This window comes from Hyperoodon ampullatus (assembly GCF_949752795.1).
Source record: "Hyperoodon ampullatus genome assembly, chromosome: 6".
In the NCBI taxonomy this organism is placed as follows: domain Eukaryota; kingdom Metazoa; phylum Chordata; class Mammalia; order Artiodactyla; family Ziphiidae; genus Hyperoodon; species Hyperoodon ampullatus.
Window position 1 is genome coordinate 31332546 of NC_136919.1, and position 22081 is coordinate 31354626.

At 36.1% G+C, this 22081-nt stretch overlaps 1 protein-coding gene across 1 annotated transcript in view; it reads left to right on the forward strand.

Moving 5' to 3' along the window:
* The window catches only part of TMEM38B (transmembrane protein 38B), a gene marked incomplete at both ends in the record, with an annotated part of 71834 nt that overhangs the window by 14248 nt on the left and 35505 nt on the right, over positions 1-22081 (forward strand). The window contains 1 exon segment of the mRNA XM_079706690.1: positions 6518-6674. Within this exon segment, the coding sequence (XP_079562816.1) occupies positions 6518-6674 (157 nt within the window).

The window sequence follows — 22081 nt, forward strand, 5'->3', positions numbered from 1 at the left end:
TACATTTTCAGTGCCATAGTGTGTCATTCTCATCCCAGCTTTGCAGTAAGGACTCAAAAGAATTATATCTTGGGCTCAGACAGTTGAGTCAGAAGCAGCCCAAGGGTTGCATTCTCCTTGCCTCTTTTCTCTCTTGTCAGTGATCAGTCCATTCAGCACACAAATCAACAGAGTGTCTGACATGTACTAGGTAGTAAATATGTATTTTTATGTATATTCTCTTATTTTAAGTTCTTGTAAGTTCTGTATTATTCTCATTTTATGAAACTTGAAGTTTAAGCCAAGAGAGGTTAGAGGTCCTACAAAGAGTCACAAAACTGGTACGTAATCACAGTTATCTCTGTGACTTGTGATAAAACTAAGGGAAATTAATGGTAGTAAAATTGTCATACTTACACTCTTGAAACATTGCACGTATATTTTTCTGTTGTACAATAAACATTTGTAGAGCATCTACTTTATACTAAAGCTTCTTAGAGTCTCAAGGGGTATCAGTCTTCTGGTGGAGCTAACACTCGTGAACAAAAACTAGAAAGTGATATATTTTCAGAGGAAAGGATAAAATACCGTGGAAGTTGAGGGAAAAGGAAAGTTATTTTGACAAACTTAATCAGAAATACATATTACATGAGCGAATAATTTGTGTGAAAGCATCAAATTTAGTAAATTTGATTTGGATTGTTTTAGTGGTCAAAGGAAAACTTTTTTGGTATATTTGAATTTGCCTAAGCCAAATTGTTGTGTCAGATGGATGATAGTAATGCTAAATCTTCCATTAGAACAACCCTAAGGGATACAGAGGATACAGACATATTCCCTAATTGTATATTTACCAGAAGTAATCAATTACTTTGGAATGTGTCTTCATAGTAACTGTGTAACCGTGGGCCCATTGTAGCTCTCATTCAGTTAGAGCTCCCATTTCCAGAATGTGTGTGCAGAGCTAACCAGGGTATGGCCTGAGAGAGAGAGAGGGACACATCCACACCCACACAGACAAACACACCCGAGGACAAACAAGGTTGGGGGAGAAGAAGGTCTTGAGGGGGAAAAGGGGTGTGCATGTGTAAATAAGCACAGAAAAAGAAGTCTGGAAGTTGTCACCCTACAGAAATGAGTGTGATTGAAGGGTAGAAGTAGAGAGGAAAGGGTAATTTTCTTTTTTTTTTTCTATTTACTTCTATAATAATAGTGATAGCTAATAGTTGTTGCTTACTTTTTTTTTTTTTTTTTTTTTTTAAGATGTGGGAAAGCAGTTACCTTGTTCACTTCACACAGAGAGTAAGTGCTGGAGCCAGGATTTATACCTCGGCAATTAAGCTCCAGAGTCTGGATTCTTTTTTTTTTTGCGGTACACGGGCCTCTCACTGTTGTGGCCTCTCCCGTTGCGGAGCACAGGCTCCGGACGCGCAGGCTCAGCGGCCATGGCTCACGGGCCTAGCCGCTCCGCGGCACGTGGGATCTTCCCGGACCAGGGCACGAACCCGTGTCCCCTGCATCGGCAGATGGACTCTCAACCACTGCGCCACCAGGGAAGCCCCAGAGTCTGGATTCTTAAGCACTCTGTATTGCCTCTCAATGTGAGAATGGCTCAGTAAGGTAGCTAGTGTCCACTGACTAAAAGAAAAGATCATATTCATATATTATGCTGACTAGCCAATGTTCTAAACAGTCATCATCGTACAGGGCAATACTGAACAGTGCCCGTATACATATTTTGATGGATAGCAATATATATGTGTAGAGAGAGACATAGTGGTGTCACATCTTACATAGGGGTTTGGCTCTATAAAGACAGCATGGCCATGTATCATCAACATAACTCTTGAATAGTTCTTAAGTTTAGGGGAAATTGCTGCACTGGAGATAGACATCCTGTTTTTTAGTAAGTTTTTCAAAACTAGTTTTTCTTCCATATTGATACAGGTCACCATTTCTTGAGTTATCACCAGATGCGTATCATTAAACCTTGGCATCACTTCATTTGATGATATATACACACCATCGAAAATTTACGTCTTCCAACTCATGTTCACTCCTGGGCACATTTTATTGTGTGGAATGGTGGGTTGCGATATTTAAATTTTTATCTCCCTCTTTTTCTTTTTCCCATGAGCACATAGAGATGAATTCCCATGTTAGTACAAGTATGACGATGTTACCCTACTGAATTCACACATACATTTGTATAGTTTGTTTTGTTGTTTGTTTTTGCATAAAAGGGCCTCTCCCTAAGAGGTAGTAACAGTTAACAGTTTGGTTGGGTATTCTTGCAGACCTTTTATGCATTAGCTGCATGTGTACATACCTATAGAAACATATAGTTTTCTGTTTTCCCCTGTAAATGATTTCTTACTGTACATATTCATATAAATATGGTTTTCTTTTTGTCACGTCAGTGCGTGTAAAGCTGCTACATTGTTTTGAATCGATGCATTGTATTCCTCAGATTGGTTATGACATAATTTGCTAAATTTTAATTTAATTATACAATTAACAAACACTTTATTTTAAAGAATTCAGATATAATTAAATAATATAATCAGTATAATTAAATAAATTTAAAGCCCCTTTGACCATCTTCCCTACTCCTAAGCTTCTCTCAGGAGATAATAACAGTTAACATTTTGGTGTATTGCAGACCCTTTTCTGTGCATTCCATGTAAATGTATGTACCTATGGAAATGAATAGTGTTTGCATTTTTGCCCATAAATAATTACATGCTGTAATTTTTTTCAACATGATTGTGTTTGGTTTCTTGTTTTTACTCAACAGCATGTCTTGGGGATCTTCCCATGTTGATGTTGATCTACCACACTCTTGAATTGCTCTTGTATAGTATTCCATCGTGCAAGTGATCATGGTTTAACTGTTCCTCTGATGATGGTGGTTTAGATTGTTTTCATTTTTTTCACAGCATTATGAACAACACTGCTTTAATATTCTTGTATGACACTCTTTGGGCACTTGAGTCAATTTTAAATATAAAATTTTAATTGATAACTGCCAAATTGTTTTTCAAAATGGCTTTACTTGTTTTTATTCTCACAAGAGTATGTGAATTTCTTCACACCTTTGATAATTTATTAATATTAAGCTGTAAATTTTTTGCCAATTGAAGGTGTATGAAATAACATATTTTAAAAATTTCTTTTTCCTTGATTACTGATGAGTTGAGGACTTTCCTTTGTTTAGTTTTTTGGTATATTTATTAGTCATTTATAGTTTCTGCTTTGTGACTTGCCCATTTTTCTGTTGTGTTTGTTGTCTTTTTCTATTGATTTGTTGGAATTTGCCTTATTGGTTAAAAAAAATTTTATCCCAGTCTTTTGTTATGTAGAAGTTTTAAATTTTGATGATGTCAAACTTGTAAATCTTTTCCTTTATGGCTTTTTTCTGTTCTTAGATTGCTAGATTTTTTTAAAGGGGAATGTTGAATTTTTATCGAATGACCTTTTACTTTCTGTCTAAAGGAGTGATCATAATAATTTGTTAGTATAGTACATAATTCGTTTTTTAAAGGTAACAAACTTGTATACCGAGGTAGGTACTTTTTTTTTTTTTTAACGTGACTTTATTTGGAAATAGCGTCTTTTTAAAAAAAATGTATTTAATTTATTTATTTTTGGCTGTGTTGGGTCCTCATTGCTGCACAGGCTTTCTCCGGTCACAGTGAGCGGGGACCGCTCTTCGTTGTGGTGCGCGGGCTTCTCATTGTGGTGGCTTCTCTTGTTGTGGAGCATGGGCTCTAGGAGCGTGGGCTCAGTAGTTGTGGCTCACAGGCTCTAGAGCGCAGGCTTAGTAGTTGTGGCGCACGGGCTTAGTTGCTCCGCGACATGTGGGATCTTCCCAGACCAGGACTTGAACCCATGTCCCCTGCACTGGCAGGCGGACCCCTAACCACTGCGCCACCAGGGAAGCCCTATAATGAAAGATTTTAATGAATTTCTAACTATTGAACCTTCCTTAAATTCTTTGGATAAAATCTACTTGGTTATGATATAATTATCCTTTTGAAAAACTAGATTTCAATTTGTTATTGATGTATTTGTGTACTATACTCATAAGTTAGAATTATAATGTATCTCCTTACTCTCTTTTTTCTTCCCTCCCTCCTTTCCCTCCTCCCTTCCTCCCTGACTCTTTCCCTTCCTCCTTGCCCTCTCCTTCTCTCCTTTCTTTTCTCTATAATTTTTTATGCTGCAGTTATGTTGTTTATAGACTGATTTAAGTGTTTTTAAACTCTATAATGGTTATATAACATAAAAATGAGTACTGAAAAATTATTTGGTAAATGTGTTGCATAAATTTATCTGGGTCTAGCACCTTTCTTAGGATAGATAGATCTTGGATTACCCTCTAACTTTTTTCCATAGTTATTTGTATGTTCAAGTTTCTACCTGTTCGTAAGGGAATTTTGCTAATATATCGTTTTTTAGGAAAATTGTCCATTTCAACTATATCTTCACATTTAGTAGATTAAATGCATGTTTTCTTACAATAAAAACACTCTCTAAAAATTTATTTCCTTTTTTTTTTTTTTGCTTCTAATATTATGTATTATTTTCATTCCTTCCCCTCTCCCCTCCATTTTTCAGACCTGCTGAACAATGTTCTGTTTTATTGGTCTTTTCCAAGAGAAGCTTTGGGTTGGCTTTATTGATTGCCTAGCTCTATCTGCCTGTTTTAGCATCTAATTAGTTTCTACTTTCATTTTTACAGTTTGCTTCTATTTCTCTGGCTGGGTTAAAAAAATTTTTTTTTTGTACTTTTTCCTCTAATAATTTCAGTTACAGAAGAGTTGCCAGACTAGGTCAAGGAACTTCTATATACTTTACCCAGAATCACCAACTACTGACATTTTGCCCCATTTATTTTATTTTTTTTCCCAGCTTTATTGACATATAGTTGACAAAATTATATATATTTAAAGTGTGCAATGTGATGATTTGATATACAAATACATTGTGATTACCACAATCAAGTTAATTAGCACGTTCATCACCTCACAGTTACCTTTTGTGTGTGTGCGTGCGCATGTGTGTGTGTGTGGTGACAACACTTAAAAATCTACTCAGCAAATTTTAGGTATATAAGATAGTATTATACAATATTATTAACTACAGTCATTATGCTGTACATCAGATCCCAAGAACTTATTCATCTTATAACTAGAAGTTTGTACTTTACCATTTCTCTGGATGTTTTTGTCTGTGCATAGTATTTTTTCAGAACCACTGGAGTGTGAATTGGAGACATTTTGCCCAGTTACTTCTGATTACTTAAGTGGGTTAATTTTAAGAACCACATTACAGTTATCAAAATCAGGAAGTTTAACAGTGATACAATACTGTAATCAAAGCCACAGTCCATATTTAGATTTCATCAGTTGTCCAAAAAGGTCTTTTATAGATGTTCTTTCTCACTTGGGGATATGATTTAGGAAATGTGTTGCATTTAGTTGTCTCTTTAATGTCATTTAATCTGGAACATTCCATCAGCCTTTTTTGTGTGTGTTCCTTGACCTTGACATTGTTAAAATATAGGCTAGGTGTTTGTTGTTGTTTTTTTCAGAGTAACCCTCAATTTGAGTGTATATAATTAAATTAGTTCTGGTTATACATTTTTGGTAGAAATACTATAGAAGTGATGATGTGGTCTTAGTGCATAATATCAGGAATCACCTGATATTGTTTGTTTACAGTGATGTCTGCAAGGTTTGTCCACTGTAAAGTTATTACTTCCCTCTGTAATTAATAAATAATTTGTTAGGAGACATTTGAGATGATGTAAATATCTGTTCCTCATCAGCCTTTCACCTCTGGGTTTAGTTTGTTATTCTATTTCAAGCCTGTCATATTGAAATTTTAGTTTATTTATTTCAGGCTTTATTTTCTTATGTACGTAAGATTATAAACTTTTCTTTTTTTTTTTTTTTTTTTTTTTTTTTTTTTTTTTTTTTTTTTGTGGTATGCGGGCCTCTCACTGTTGTGGCCTCTCCCGTTGCGGAGCACAGGCTCCGGATGCGCAGGCTCAGCAGCCATGGCTCACGGGCCCAGCCGCTCCGCGGCATATGGGATCCTCCCAGACCGGGGCACGAACCCGTATCCCCTGCATCGGCAGGCGGACTCTCAACCACTGCGCCACCAGGGAGGCCCTAAACTTTTCTTAATGTATCACTTTGACATATTAACCAGCATACTTACAGTAGGGTTGGGAATGAAAGGAGACAGTAGTTGGGGAGATTGTCTATAATAATGTACTACTAGGAAACTGGCAATAAGATCCTGAACAGAGCATTTTAAAGTTGCCCAAGTCACCCATGTCTTACCAAAATATTTCCAGTGTTGATTTAAAGAACAAAAGATATGTTTTATGATGATCATGATTGTCACACTTATGAGTATGTTCTAGAAAATTATGAAATTAAGAAGTGTGTTTCTTTAGTGCCACTGGTACCTCAGGACTTGTTTAATATACAGTACCTCAGATGACATATTTACTTTATCATTTCAGGAGCAGCGGCGATGGCATGGAAGAATCCTCTGTCAAGCTGGTTTACTGCTATGCTCCACTGCTTTGGTGGAGGAATTTTATCTTGTCTACTGCTTGGGGAGCCTTTATTGATGTTTCTTGCAAACGACACTAATATATTACTGGCATCTTCAATCTGGTAAGCTGCCATTGTGGTGAACTATGAGACATTCAAAAAAATCGGTAAATTGTTAGTAAATGGAATGTTTTTCTTTAAAAAATATTTTATGTTCTTAAAAGTTAATGCATGTGCAAAGGAAGGAACCCAAATAATGTCGGATGTTTTAAGTGCAAAGTATGTCTCTTTCTCACCCTCCTCCCTTATCCTCTCCCAGAGGTGGGTATTGTTGTCTTATGTATCTTTAGTGGAAGCATTTCAAATATGAAAGGACATCCAATATTTGACCCCCAACAGTTGATCTTGTGAACCTAACCTATACACACAGTTATACAACATGATAATCAAGAATGTGGCCAACTACACAAAAAGTCCAAGTGATTACGATATTTATGGTAATTGTTTTTGGTAATTGTCATACTCTTTGTTCGATTTTTCAGAGCCTTATGAAATTTAACATTAATTTTATTTTGAATTTAGTTTTGAAGTGAAGAAAAAATGTTAGTAGGAATTGCTTTGGATTCTTGCAAATTCAGCTTCAGTTATCTTTAAGAGGGATGATACATCAAGCTAAAAAAAAGTGTAATACAAATCAGAGAGCTTTGTTACACCTAAAGCAAAAACTGTGCTTTTGATTAGAAACCATAGCAATGAAATACGTAACATTAGGAGCACTTGAAGTTAATTTTTATTGTGATAATTTTAAATGAATATGTAACCAATCATAAAAGGGAATATTATAAATAGTAGTAGCAATGGGACAAATAGTGGGAACTAGTGGCAGTAGAAACTATTAAGAGTAGAACAATAAATTTGATAGCTAATATTTATTGAGTTACTACCATATGTCAGCTAAATTATTTATATTCATTGTCATGTTTAATCACCAGAGTCCAATGAAGTAGCTATTATTATTTCCATCTGAAAAATGAGAAAACTGAGGCATAGAGGAACTTTGCTGAAATTTTCCTATTTAGTAAGTGATTGAGCTAAGATCCAAAACCAGTAAGTTTGACTTTAGAGCCTTGCCACTTACCAGCCACTGCCTCTCATTGATTTGTTTAACCATCTCTTAAAGTATATTCTTGCAGTTGCTATGTGTTTGAAAACACTTTCTCAAGGACTTTTATTTCTATAGCAATATTTTAAAAGGATATTAACATTTTGGAGAATTTCTTTTATGTGTGTAGATGCTTAAACTATATGAAAGGTAGGATATCCAGAATCTGACACTTTTCATCACTTCCACTTCTGCTCCTGTATACTAACTACCACTATTGCTTGGACAGTTGTAGTAGCTTCCTAAGTGTTCTAGCTGCTTCTTTCATTATCCCCCTGAGTCTTTTCTTCACATAGTAGATAAAGTGATTATTTTAAAATGTTAGAACATATTACTCCTGTGCTCAATAGTTTCTTATCTTACTAAGAGGAAAATTCAAAACTCTTAACGTAGCCTATAAGGCCCTATAAAATCTTCCCTTCCACTCTCTTTGCTGTAATGTCTTTCTACTGTATGCCTGCTCAGTCTGTGCTAGCCACGTTGGCTTTGCCATTTCTTGAACACAAAGATGTTCTTCTGCCTCAGCGCCTTTGTGCTTGCTCTCTATTCTCTGTGATGTTCTTCTCCCAGAACGCTCATATTTTCTTTTCTTGGAGAGATCTTCTCTGAAAAAAACACCTCCTCTCCCATGACTATCACATCACACTTCTTTTTTTTTCCCCTAGATTTATTACTGTCTGATGTGTTGTCTGTTTATTTCTTCTCATGTTGGTTTGTCTCACTCCACTAGAATAACAGCCTATCAGAGAAGGGACTTTGTTTTGTTAACTGTGTGCCAAGTATTGTTCTAAGTTCAGTAAGTACATTGCTAAAGGAACGGACAGCTTGTGTTCTGTTATATGGGAGTTCTATAATTAACGGCAAGAAATTACAGATCTTGGTTAGTGATACACTAAATGAAATAAAAGTGCTTGTCTGTAAATATATACTTCCTTGGCTGAAACAAAAAGATACGTTAGAAATGGAAAATAAGAAATGCATTTTTATGTAGTGAATTAATACTATAGTATTTAAATATTTGTTAACTTGAGATCTTTTATTATGCCCATTTTACATAAGAGGAAATTGAGGCTTGAAGAGTTGGTAAATGACAGGGTCTGGATTTCAACTTAGCATGATCTTAACCAAGAAGAGTTTTCATTATGAACAATATGTGTTTTTTAATTTAAAAGTTTTAATTAATATTGGGTAGGTACAAAGGAACATTTATAAAAATATGCAGAGTATAAAGAATTATGATATAATAAAGATTTGTATATCCATCATTTAGATTAAGGAAAAAATTGCCACTTACAAAAATATTTTATTATAAAGTGAAAATTCAAAAAACCACAAAACCCAAATATATAGCCTAGTGAATTATTGTTAGGTATATCCTTGAAACCATGACCCAAGTCAAGAAATAAAGCTTTGCCATCTATCCCAGAAGTTCCTTCTGGGTGTCATATTCCAATCACAACCCCCTTCCCACCTTAACCAGTACGATAACACGCTATTATCCTGACATTTATGGTAATCACTTCTTTGGATGTTTTTATAATTTATCATCCAGATGTTCATCCCAAGACACTATAATTTCATTATGCTCATTAAAAAATCTAACGTCTCTCATATTTTATAGGTTCCCCTTCCATTCCTTTTTTCCCTTACAGTTTATCTCTTGAAGAACCAGTCATTTGACATGTAGACTTTTCTGTAGTCATGAGTTTGTTGATTGCATTCTCATGGTGCAGGTCATTATATTCCTCTGTTCTCTGTGTTTCCTGACAATTGGCAGATTTATCCAGAATCCAAATCAGATTCAGGTTAGATTCCTTTGTTTAGCAAGACCATAAGAGGCCCAAAATGTCTGATTAGCTTTCTTCTTGTTGACATTAGCACTCTTTTATGCTTAATGCTTATCGTCTGTTAACTGAGAATTACAAAATGGCAATAGTCGAATTCTCTCTTTTCTTCCTGTGTATTAGTTGGAATAGTATTATAAATAAATACTTACTACTAATCATCTATTATTTGTTTACCCAGTTGTATAGTTCATATAGGAAAGGCAGGATAAATACTTGATTCTTTCTCTTTATTTACCAGTTTTTAAGATTATGATTTGGTCCCCTGCTATTCTCCAAAGGTGACCAGTTTTTTTTTGTTTGTTTGTTAAAATTTTTTTTCCCAGTAAATATGAACTCATGAATTTAAGCATATTTTATGGATTTCAATAAACTGGGATTTTCTCATTATTGAAGCTCAAATTGTTCCTTTGTTGGCCAGTGGGAATTTCTTCAGATTGGCTCTTAAGACTTTGATTAGCATCCTTGCTACTTAAAATAGGATTCATCTTGTACTTTCTTCTGGAATTACTCATTTCTCTAAGAAGCTCTGGTTCCTTTTAGTGAGAAATGGTATTTCAAGACCACAATCTGAGCACTAGACATGTTCATTATTCCTGAATTGGTTGTTTCTAGGTCTTTTCAGTGGACAGAGCTAGGAAAAATAAGGATAAAACAACTCATGAGTTCATTTGATATTTCTAATTCAAATTCAAGATCATAGAACTTTTATTTAACTTCTTTCCATTACATATGTATCTTCTTTCTCCCACACTAAGAATTTTGATTCTTAAGGGCACAAGACATGATAGAAATTAGGATATTCCAACACTGCTCATTTATTCTGTATTGTTCATGCAATACACAATAGTTTTGAAGTAATAGTATGAATACCACCACTGATACGATTACTGAAAATATTAATTTTTTTGTGTATACACTTGTCGTTCTCTTCCTGTTTTTTAAATAGATGTACTATTCTACACTGTTATAGTAATAGCTATTATGTACTATACTCTTACCTTTTTATTCCCATTCAGCCTTAGTTTTATAGCTAACTGTATATTTAATGTTTATCACCAGTCCTTATGTCTGTGTCTCTGGTAATTTTGGTTTTCTGAAGGTTTTTCTCTAGTAGGTTCATTTGGAGTAGTAGTCCCTGAATTCTCATGTGTTGATAAATTTGTTTGTGTCTTTCTACTTGAAAGTCAGTTTTACTGGATATAAAATCATAAGATCATACTTTCTATCTTTGAGTATTTTAAATATGTTACTCCGTCTTCTTGTGTTATAAAGCATTGCTGTGAAAAACTCTGATGATCATTTAATTTTCTTTCCCTTATAAGTCACATGCTCTTCTTTTCTAGATGCCCAAAAGTTTCTTTTCTTTTCTTTCTTTCTTTTTTTATTAACATCTAGTAATTTAAATAGTTCTAGGTGTTGGTCATTTGGGGTCAGTCTTCTTAGGTACATGGTCTGTTCTTTTTAGTAGCTACATGGGTTTTTTTAAACTGAGAAAGTTATTTTAGTATTTGTACTCTTCTGCTTTGGTTTTCTCCAGGAACTCCTCTTGGCTGTTTTTTTGCCCTTCTTCAGTGAACCTTTTTATATCTTTTAAATTTTTAAAAAATATTTTCTTTTTTACCTTCTATTTCTTTGAAGACACTGTTATTTTATTTCTCTTTGTTTTCCTTCTAGTTTGGTCTTCATTACTAAAATAACTTTTTTTCTTTATCTTTTTATTCTTCCTGAGTATTGTATCTCCACTTCTCAGTTTTTCTAATTCTGATGTACACTGTTTTATGTGTTGTATCGCTCTTCTTAATGTCTTTACCTTGTTTTGAAATAGGAGGTTGCAGTTTTGACCTGTTTTGTGGACCCATTTTCCTGAGTACTTTCATTGTAGGGATTTTTTTTCTCTTATAATAAATGTGTATGGGGTTTGACCTTGATACTTTTCTGTTGGTAATTTTTATGTGGAATCAGGTTTCTTGAACCTTCAAGACAAAGTGGAATTCAGGAAAGATTTTCTGACTTCATAGAGCTCCTGTCCTGTGTCTGTTGTTTTTATGTAGTGTTCAAAAGATGATGACCTGCTTTCTGAGATTTCCTGGGTCCCTTCCCCAGTTTGGTCTGGACCTTCCCCTTCTTTTGTTGTTCTATGCTGCTCAGTTTTGATTCTACATCAGCAGTTTCTTCTTATTATTGGACTTGTTCTAGAAAGGAGCCTGGGTGGATCAGTTTTCAAAGTTCACAGGGACTACATTGGTCCAACCCCTTCAGACGTTATCATGGACTCTTTGTCTCACCTGGTATTGGAAATGTCAGAATCCTTCCAGTTTCAGCTGTTGTTGTTTTCCAGATTGGCCTGCTGTGCTTTCTAGTGAATTCCCATTAGCTATTTTGAAGCTGTTTTGTTCTTAGGTCCATTAGTTGCCACCTTGCTGTTTTCTTCTTCCTGCCAAGCAGTTTAGTTCTATGAATGCTGGTGATTTGCCTTTACCCATTTGCATTTTGGGATTTAAAGGGATACCTTGTCACATAGTTTTGTTGTAAGTGCTATGGATGGGATTTTGGCTTTGCTATCCAGTTGCCCTGTTTTTATGAGGCAATTTGAAGAGATCAAAATCTAGGCAACTACTGCTGCCACCATCTTCCCAGAACAGTTGCCATTAGTTTTGATGTCCCCGTATGACCCTCCACCCTCAGCCCGATCCCATCTTCTCTCTTCCTTACTCATAGGTAACCATTACCCTTAATTTTGTACCTTTCATTCCTTTACTTTTCTATGCAGTTCTGACGTGTATTTTTCTAAATAATATAGTTTTTGAAAATTTTATAAATGGAATCATATGTATGTATTTTTCAGTGACTTGGTTTTTTTGTTCAGCCTCTGTTCCTGAGATTCAGTCTTATTGTGTATGCTTGTAATTTATTACTTTTCGCTTCTGTATAGTTTATCAGAATGAATTGTCATCATATATTCATCCATTTCTCTGTTGACATAGAGTTGTTTCTAGTATTTTTTCTATTACAGTATTGCTAAGAACATGATGTACATGGGTAAGATTTTCTCTTGATATAGCTTAAGAGTAGATTTACAGAGTTATAGGGAAAGTGATTTTTAAGCTCTACTAGATAATGAGAAATCATTTCCCAAAATGGTTATAATAATTTACATGTCTACTGTATTGCACTTAATCTAAGAACTGGACTTTACCAATAACTTATATACTTACATTTCTCTCCCCAATCCCATCTTGCTGCACTTTTTCCACAGTTAACCTCTACCCTGTGTTTATCTTTTTGTGAATATGAATATATGAATATCTTTAGATATTCATATATATGAATATCTAAACAATAGATTTTTTTAGTTTTATTTGTTTTGGGCCCTATTTTAAAATGGGGTATTATACTCTGTATAGTTCTCTAGGACTTTTTTTCATTCAACATTATGTTACTAAGATTCATCTGTGTTTTGCTAGTAGCTGTAGTACATTCCTTCTCACTGTTGTATAATCTATTATATTAATAACTGTATTTTATTTATTCTGATGAGCATTTTTATTGATTCTAGTTGTTGGGCATTACAAAACAACAAGAGCAGCCACTGATGTAGTACAGACACTTTTCTAAGTGCTTTACATTTATTATCTCATTTAACCTCACAAGAAACTGGTGAGGTAGGCTCTCTATTATTTTCATTTAATAAATGAGGAATCTGAGGCAAGAAGGGTAAAATAACTTGCCCAAGGAATCACTGATATCTAGTAGCTGGAGCCAGCATTCAAACCTAGGCTACCTAGTCCTTTAGTCTGCACTTATACAGTGTACTGTTTTGGACTTGGGAAATACTGACATTGTCTTTGTGCTCACAGACCCTTAAATATAAAAAATGCTTGCTTAAAGACATAGTATATTTTACTGTTTTCTTTTTTAAGGTTTTAATGTTGAGAACAAATGTGTAATCTTTGCTTCATTTGATTTTAATTTGGGAAATTAAAATGATGTTTGTAATGTACTTTAAACTCTAGCAAGCTAAACTAAGGGAGTATGTGAATGTACTTATTGGCAAGGTCATCTTTAGTACAGTAGCTCATAGTGCTCACTTTTGGAGATTAGCACCATCTACTGGCAAAGGGAAACAATAACTTGGTATGTCATAGTATGTTTAATATTGTTTGGAAGACAGTGTACCCTTTCATAGGATTTTTCTTTTTGAAAACTGTTTCTGGGGGGAAATAAATATTTTGTAATTTCTCTGTGTTTTGATTTTTATGCCTCATTTTGTTTTCCTTTAACTTCCAAGTATCAGTTATATATTGCACATTTGCATAACTGAGACTGCATTTTTATGAGGAAAAGTACAACAAAAGGTATAGTTTTATAGGTCTGTCATTCTGTAATAGTCTTTTTCAAAGCATATACATAAAATTTTTGATTTGTTAGAGTAGTAAGAGCAAGAGCAAAGCTCTCGTATTGGACTAATATGAACTGTATTTAGCTTACTGTTCTGTTTTGGCCTAGTTAAGTCATACTGTTTTGGTAGTCAGAAGCGGGAAATTAAGGGAGGGTGAAAACAGTTCTCAGAGACTAACCGTGGGAAGCTCAACTCTTGGTATTAACCTAAATTCTACTTTCGTCTTTCCTACTTAAACTGGGTTAGCTTTCATTTGTCAGTGAACTCGCATCCTGCTTGTATCCTGTTTTATTTTATTTTATTTTTAACATCTTTATTGGAGTAAAATTGATTTACAATGCTGTGTTAGTTGCTGCTGTATAACAGAGTGAATCATCTGTACGTATACATGTATCCCCATATCTCCTCGCTCTTGCGTCTGCCTCCCACCCTCCCTATCGTACCCTTCTAGGTGGTCACAAAGCACCTAGCTGATCTCCCTGTGCTATGCTGCTGCTTCCCACTAGCTACCTGTTTTACATTTGGTAGTGTATATATGTCAGTGCTACTCTCTCACTTCGTCCCAGCTTACCATTACCACTCGCCATGTCCTCAAGTCCATTCTCTATGTCTGCGTCTTTATTCCTGTCCTGCCCCTAGGTTCTTCAGAACCATTTTTTTTTAGACTCCATATATATCTGTTAGCATACAGTATTTGTTTTTCTCTTTCTGACTTACTTCATTCTGTATGACAGACTCTGGGTCCATCCACCTCACTACAAAATACCTCAATTTCGTTTCTTTTTATGGCTGAGTAATATTCCATTTGTATATTGCCACATCTTCTTTATCCATCTATCTGTTGATGGGCACTTAGATTGCTTCCATGTCCTGGCTGTTGTAAAAAGTGCTGCAGTGAACATTGTGGTACGTGTCTCTTTGAATTATGGTTTTCTCAAGATGTATGCCCAGTAGTAGGATTGTTGGTTTGTATGGTTGTTCTATTTTTAGTTTCTTAAGGAACCTGAATACTGTTCTCCATAGTGGCTGTATCAAGTGACATTCTCACCAACAGTGAAAGAGGGTTCCCTTTTCTCCACACCCTCTCCAGCATTTACTGTTTGTAGATTTTTTGATGAGGGCCATTCTGACAGGTGTGAGGTGATATCTCATTGCAATTTTGATTTGCATTTCTCTAATGATTAGTGATGTTGAGCATTCTTTCATGTGTTTGTTGGCAATCTGTATATCTTCTTTGGAGAAATGTCTATTTAGGTCTTCTGCCCATTTTTGGGTTGGGTTGCTTGTTTTTTTGATACTGAGATGCATGAGCTGCTTATATATTTTGGAGATTAATCCTTTTTCAGTGGCTTCGTTTGCAAATATTTTTTCCCATTCTGAGGGTTGTCTTTTCATCTTGTTTATGTTTTCCTTTGCTGTGCAAAAGCTTTTAAGTTTCATTAGATCCCATTTGTTTATTTTTGTTTTTATTTCCATTTCTCTAGGAGGTGGGCCAAAAAAGGATCTTGCTGTGATTTATGTCATAGAGTGTTCTGCCTATGTTTTCCTCTAAGAGTTTGATAGTGTCTGGCCTTACATTTAGGTCTTTAATCCATTTTGAGTTTATTTTTGTGTGTGGTGTTAGGGAGTGTTCTAATTTCATTCTTCTACATGTAGCTGTCCAGTTTTCCCAGCACCACTTATTGAAGAGGCTGTCTTTTTTCCATTGTATATTCTTGCCTCCTTTATCAAAGATAAGGTGACCATATGTGCATGGGTTTATCTCTGGGCTTTCTATCCTGTTCCATTGATCTATATTTTTGTTTTTCTGCCAGTACCATTACTGAAGGTACTGTAGGTTTGTAGTATAGTCTGAAGTCAAGGAACCTGATTCCTCCAGCTCCATTTTTCTTTCTCAACATTGCTTTGGCTATTCAGGGTCTTTTGTGTTTCCATACAAATTGTGAAGTTTTTTGTTCTAATTCTGTAAAAAATGCCATTGGTAGTTTGATAGGGATTGCATTGAATCTGTAGATTGCTTTGTGTAGTACAGTCATTTTCACAGTGTTCATTCTTCCATTCCAAGAACATGGTATGTCTCTCCATCTGCTTCTTTCATCAGTGTCTTATAGTTTTCTGCAGGTTTTTTTTGTCTCCTTAGGTAGGTTTATTCTTAGGTATTTTATTCTTTTTATTGCAGCGGTAAATGGGAGTGTTTCCTTAATTTCTCTTTCAGATTTCTTGTCATTAGTGTATAGGAATGCAAGAGATTTCTGTGCATTAATTTTGTATCCTGCTACTTTACCAAATTCATTGATGAGCTCTAGTAGTTTTCTGGTGGCATCATTATGATTCTGTATGACTAGTATCATGTCATCTGCAAACAGTGACAGTTTTACTTCTTCTTTTCCAATTTGGATTCCTTTTATTTCTTTTTCTTCTAGGATTGCTGTGGCTAAAACTTCCAAAACTGTGTTGAATAATAGTGGTGAGAGTGGGCAACCTTGTCTTGTTCCTGATCTTAGTGGAAATGGTTTCAGTTTTTCACCATTGAGAACGATGTTGGCTGTAGGTTTGTCATATATATAGCCTTTATTATGTTGAGGTAAGTTCCCTCTATGCCTACTTTCTGCAGGGTTTTTATCATAAATCGGTGTTGAATTTTCTTGAAAGCTTTTTCTGCATCTGTTGAGATGATCATATGGTTTTTCTCCTTCAGTTTGTTAATATGGTGTATCATGTTGATTGATTTTCATATATTGAAGAATCCCTGCATTCCCTGGATTAACCCCACTTGATGATGGTGTATGATCCTTTTAATGTGCTGTTGGATTCTGATTGCTAGTTTTTTTGTTGAGGATTTTTACATCTGTGTTCATCAGTGATATTGGCCTGTAGTTTTCTTTTTTTGTGACATCTTTGTCTGGTTTTGGTATCAGGTGATGGTGGCCTTGTAGAATGAGTTTGGGAGTGTTCCTCCATCTGCAGTATTTTGGAAGAGTTTGAGAAGGATAGGTGTTAGCTCTTCTCTAAATGTTTGATAGAATTTGCCTGTGAAGCCATCTGGTCCTGGGCTTTTGTTTGTTGGAAGATTTTTAATCACAGTTTCAATTTCAGTATTTGTGACTGGTCTGTTTATATTTTCTTTGCCTTCCTGGTTCAGTCTCGGAAGGTTGTGCTTTTCCAAGAGTTTGTCCATTTCTTCCAGGTTGTCCATTTTATTGGCATACAGTTACTTGTAGTAATCTCTCATGGTCCTTTGTATTTCTGCAGTGTCAGTTGTTACTTCTCCTTTTTCATTTGTAATTGTGTTGATTTGAGTCTTTCCCCTTTTTTCTTGAAGAGTCTGGCTAATGGTTTATCAATTTTATCTTCTCAAAGAACCAGCTTTTAGTTTTACTGATCTTTGCTCTTATGTCCTTCATTTCTTTTTCATTTATTTCTGATCTCATTTTTACGAGTTATTTCCTTCTGCTAACTTTGTTTTTTTTGTTGTTCTTCTTTCTCTAATTGCTTTTAAGTTTCATTAGGTCCCATTTGTTTATTTTTGTTTTTCTTTCCATTTCTCTAGGAGGTGTAAGGTTAGGTTGTTTATTTGAGATGTTTCTTGCTTCTTGAGGTAGGATTGTATTGCTATAAGCTTCCCTCTTAGAACTGCTTTTGCTACATCCCATAGGTTTTGGGTCGTCGTGTTTTCATTGTCATTTGTTTCAAGGTATTTTTTGATTTCCTCTGTTTTCTTCAGTGATCTCTTGGTTATTTAGTAGTGCATTGTTTAGCCTCCATGTGTTTATATTTTTTTTACAGGATTTTTCCTGTAATTGATATCTAGTCTCATAGCATTGTGGTCAGAAAAGATACTTGATACGATTTCAATTTTCTTGAGTTTGCCAAGGCTTGATTTGTGACTCAAGATATGATCTATCCTGGAGAATGTTCCATGAGCACTTGAGAAGAAAGCGTATTCTGTTGTTTTTGGATGGAACGTCCTTTAAATATCAGTTAAGTCCACCTTGTTTAATGTGTCATTTAAAGCTTGCATTTCCTTATTTATTTTCATTTTGGATGATCTGTCCATTGTTGAACGGGGGGTGTTAAAGTCTCCTACTATTATTGTGCTACTGTCGATTTCCCCTTTTGTGGCTGTTAGCATTTGCCTTATGTATTGAGATGCTCCTATTCTGAGTGCATACACATTTACAATTGTTATATCTTCTTCTTGGGTTGATCTCTTGATCGTTATGTAGTGTCCTTCTTTGTCTGTTTTAATAGTCTTTGTTTTAAAGTCTATTTTATCTGATATGAGTATTGTTACTCCAGCATTCTTTTGATTTCCATTTGCATGGAATATCTTTTTCCATCCTCTCACTCTCAGTCTGTATGTGTCCCTAGGTCTGAAGTGGGTCTTTTGTAGACAGCATGTATATGGGTCTTGTTTTTGTATCCATTGAGCCAGTCTGTGTCTTTTGTTTGGAGCATTTAATCCATGTACATTTAAGGTAATTATCTATGTGTGTTCCTATTCCTATTTTCTTAATTGTTTTGGGTTTGTTATTGTCGGTCTTTTCTGTCTCTTGTGTTTTCTGCCTAGAGAAGTTCCTTTAGCATTTGTTGTAAAGCTGGTTTGGTGGTACTTAATTCTGTTAGTTTTTGCTTGTCTGTAAAGGTTTTAATTTCTCCATTGAATCTGAATGAGATCCTTGCCTGGTAGAGTAATATTGGTTGTAGGTTTTTCCCTTTCATCACTTTAAATATGTCCTGCCACTCCCTTCTGGCTTGCAGAGTTTCTGCTAAAAGATCAGCTGTTAACCTTATGGGGATTCCCTTGTATGTTATTTGTTGCTTTTCCCTTGCTGCTTTTAATATTTTTTCTTTGTATTTCATTTTTGATAGTTTGATTAATATGTGTCTTGGCGTGTTTCTCCTTGGATTTATCCTGTATGGGACTGTCTGTGCTTCCTGGACTTGATTAACTATTTCCTTTCCCATATCAGGGAAGTTTTCAACTATAATCTCTTCAAATATTTTCTCAGACCCTTTCTTTTTCTCTTCTTCTTCTGCGAGCCCTATGATTCGAATGTTGGTACATTTAATGTTGTCCCAGAGGTCTCTGAGAATGTCCTCAATTCTTTTCATTCTTTTTTCTTTATTCTGCTCTGTGGTAGTTATTTCCACTATTTTATCTTCCAGGTCACTTATCCGTTCTTCTGCCTCAGTTATTCTGCTATTGATTCATTCCAGAGAATTTTTAATTTCATTTATTGTGTTGTTCATCATTGTTTTTTTTTTTTTTTTGCTCTTTAGTTCTTCTCGGTCCTTGTTAAACGTTTCTTGTATTTTTTCCATTCTGTTTCCAAGATTTTGGATCATCTTTACTATCATTATTCTGAATTCTTTTTCAAGTAGACTGCCTATGTCATCTTCATTTGTTTGGTCTGGTTGGTTTTTACTTTGCTCCTTCATCTGCTGACTATTTCTCTGTCTTCTCATTTTGCGTAACTTACTGTCTTGGGGGTCTCCGTTTAGCAGGCTCTGGGTTTGTAGTTGCCCTTGTTTTTGGTGTCTGCCTCCAGTGGGTAAGGTTGGTTTAGTGGGTTGTGTAGGCTTCCTGGTGGAGGGGACTGGTGCCTGTGTTCTGATGGTTGAGGCTGGATTTTGTCTTTCTTGTGTGCAAGACCACGTCCGGTATTGTGTTTTGGGGTGTCTGTGAACTTATTATGATTTTAGGCAGCCACTGTGCTAATGGGTGGGGATGTGTTCCTGTCTTGCTAGTTGTTTGGCATGGGGTGTCCAGCCCTGGAGCTGCTGATCTTTGAGTGGAGCCAGGTCTTTGCGTTGAGATGGAGATCTCTTGGAGAGCCTTTGCCGATTGTTATTACGTGGGCCTGGGAGGTGTCTGGTGGTCCAGTGTCCTGTACTTGGCTCTCCCACCTAAGAGGCTTAGGCCTGACACTTGGCCGGAGCACCAAGACCCTAAAGCAAGCTTCCCACAGAGCTTCCCGAGGGTACCTTGTTTACAAGAAAACGGCAGGAGGAAGGGGCAGAGCTGGGACTGCGCATTCCCTGTCAAATCACCAAGCTGAATTCCTGTATCCTGTTTTAGACTAACTTCTGTTATTTAGCGCTCTTCTTTGTCATTTTTTTCTCTATGTTAATCACTTAGATTAAGTCACTTAGACTTAAAAATGTATGAGAAGTAAATTGCCTTCTCGTTCCATTTCATGTCTGATATGTTCTAGTCCTTCATTTCTGATATGTTTTCTTTAAGCACTTTACAAGTTAAAAGTTCCATAGATGTTACAGTTTTAGTTAAAGGTGAAATTATCTTTACAGAAGGAGGGACATGATGATTTCTTAATGAGTGTTGAGTGACTCATTGAAGGAATTTGAAAAAGGTGACTTGTGTTATAGAGCAGGAATGGCTATTTAGGGCGCCACTGGTCTGATCTGCTTACTTGTAAGTCTACTGAGCACCATAAACAGTTGTTCTCTTGCCCTGTGGCTATTTAACAATTGAAACAAGAACTGTTTTCTGTTTAAAATATTAGCGTATTATAGGTATACTTTAGAAATACAGTAAGTCCCCTACATACAAACGAGTTCAGTTCTGAGAGCTCGTTCTTAAGTGCAACTTGTTGGTAAGTCCAACAAAGTTAGCCTAGGTACCTAACTAACAATTGGCTATGTAGTACTGTACTGTAATAGGTGTATACTACTTTTCCACAAATAATACATAAAAAACAAACACAAAAATAGAGAAAACATTTAAAATCTTACAGTACGGTACCTTGAAAAGTACAGTAGTACAGTACAACAGCTGGCACACAGGGGCTGGCGTCATGTGAACAGGCAAGAAGAGTTACTGACTGGAGGAGGGAGAGGAGGTGGGAGATGGCAGAGTTGAAGGATCGTCAGCAACAGGAGACGGAGGGCAAGCTGCAATTTCACTCAGGCCTGACGTGGATGCCACAGGTCCTGGTTCCTTGCTGGATTTAATTCTATCTACCCTCTTGAAAAAACGATCCAGTGATGTCTGGGTAGTAGCTCTTTTTTTTTCTCATCGTAGATGACTCTGTAGCCCTGGGTCGCATTCTGAATGGCTGCTGCAACCTTTGTTTACCGTTCTATATTCGGGTCCTGTGCCTCAAAAACTAACAGTGCCTCCTCAAATAAAGAAAATCCCCTTGCTATTTCCTGCGTCATGAATCTCTTCAGTCCTTCAGTTACTTCTTCTTCCTCTTGTCTCTTCGTCCTTTCTCTGGGCCTCCAGTTCCATCAGGTCTTCATTAGTAAGCTCCTCGTGTTGCATAGCAAGGAATTCAGTGAAGTCATCCTCTTGCAGATCTAGCGCCAGCTACTTGCTGAGGGTCACTAAGTTGCTGAAGACCTCTTTGGACTCCTCATCCACCTTCTCAAATCCACGAAAATCGTGAACAAACTGTGGGCAAAGCTTCTTCCAAACCCCAGTCATGGTGATGGCCATAACCTCACGCCAAGCAAAGTCCGTATTTTTTATGACCTTGCAGATGTTACAGTCCTTCCAAAATTGCTGAAAGGTTGTTCCTGATCCGTCACTCTCCTTTACTGCCTGATGAAAAGTGTGATGTAAATAATATTTCTTGAAAGTTGGTATAACTCCCTGGTCCACAGGTTGGATGAGCAACATAGTATTTGGTGACAGATGCACTACTTTGAGGTTGGGATGAAAGTCATCTATGAATGAGGGGTGGCCCGGAGTAGCAAAAGAATGTTGAATGGGATGTCCTTTGCCAAGCAATATTTCTCTACCTCTGGTATAAGGTGCTAGAAAAACCAGTCCTGGAAAATGGCCCATGTAACTCAGGCTTGGGGTTATTACTCTTCCACACAACAGGAAGAGAGCCCTTGGCTATGTGTTTAAGGGTTCTTGGGTTCTCTGAATGATAAACTAAGAGAGGCTTCAGCTTCATACCTCCAGAAGCATTGCCACCAAACAACAGAGTTAGCCTATTCTTTGCTGCTTTATAGCCTGACATCACCTTTTCCTCCTTACTGATGTAACTTCAGTCTGGCATCCTCTTCCAGTACAATCCTGTCTCATCCACATTAAAAACCTGCTTGGGTAAATATGCACCTTCATCAATAATTTCTTGAAGTGTTTCAG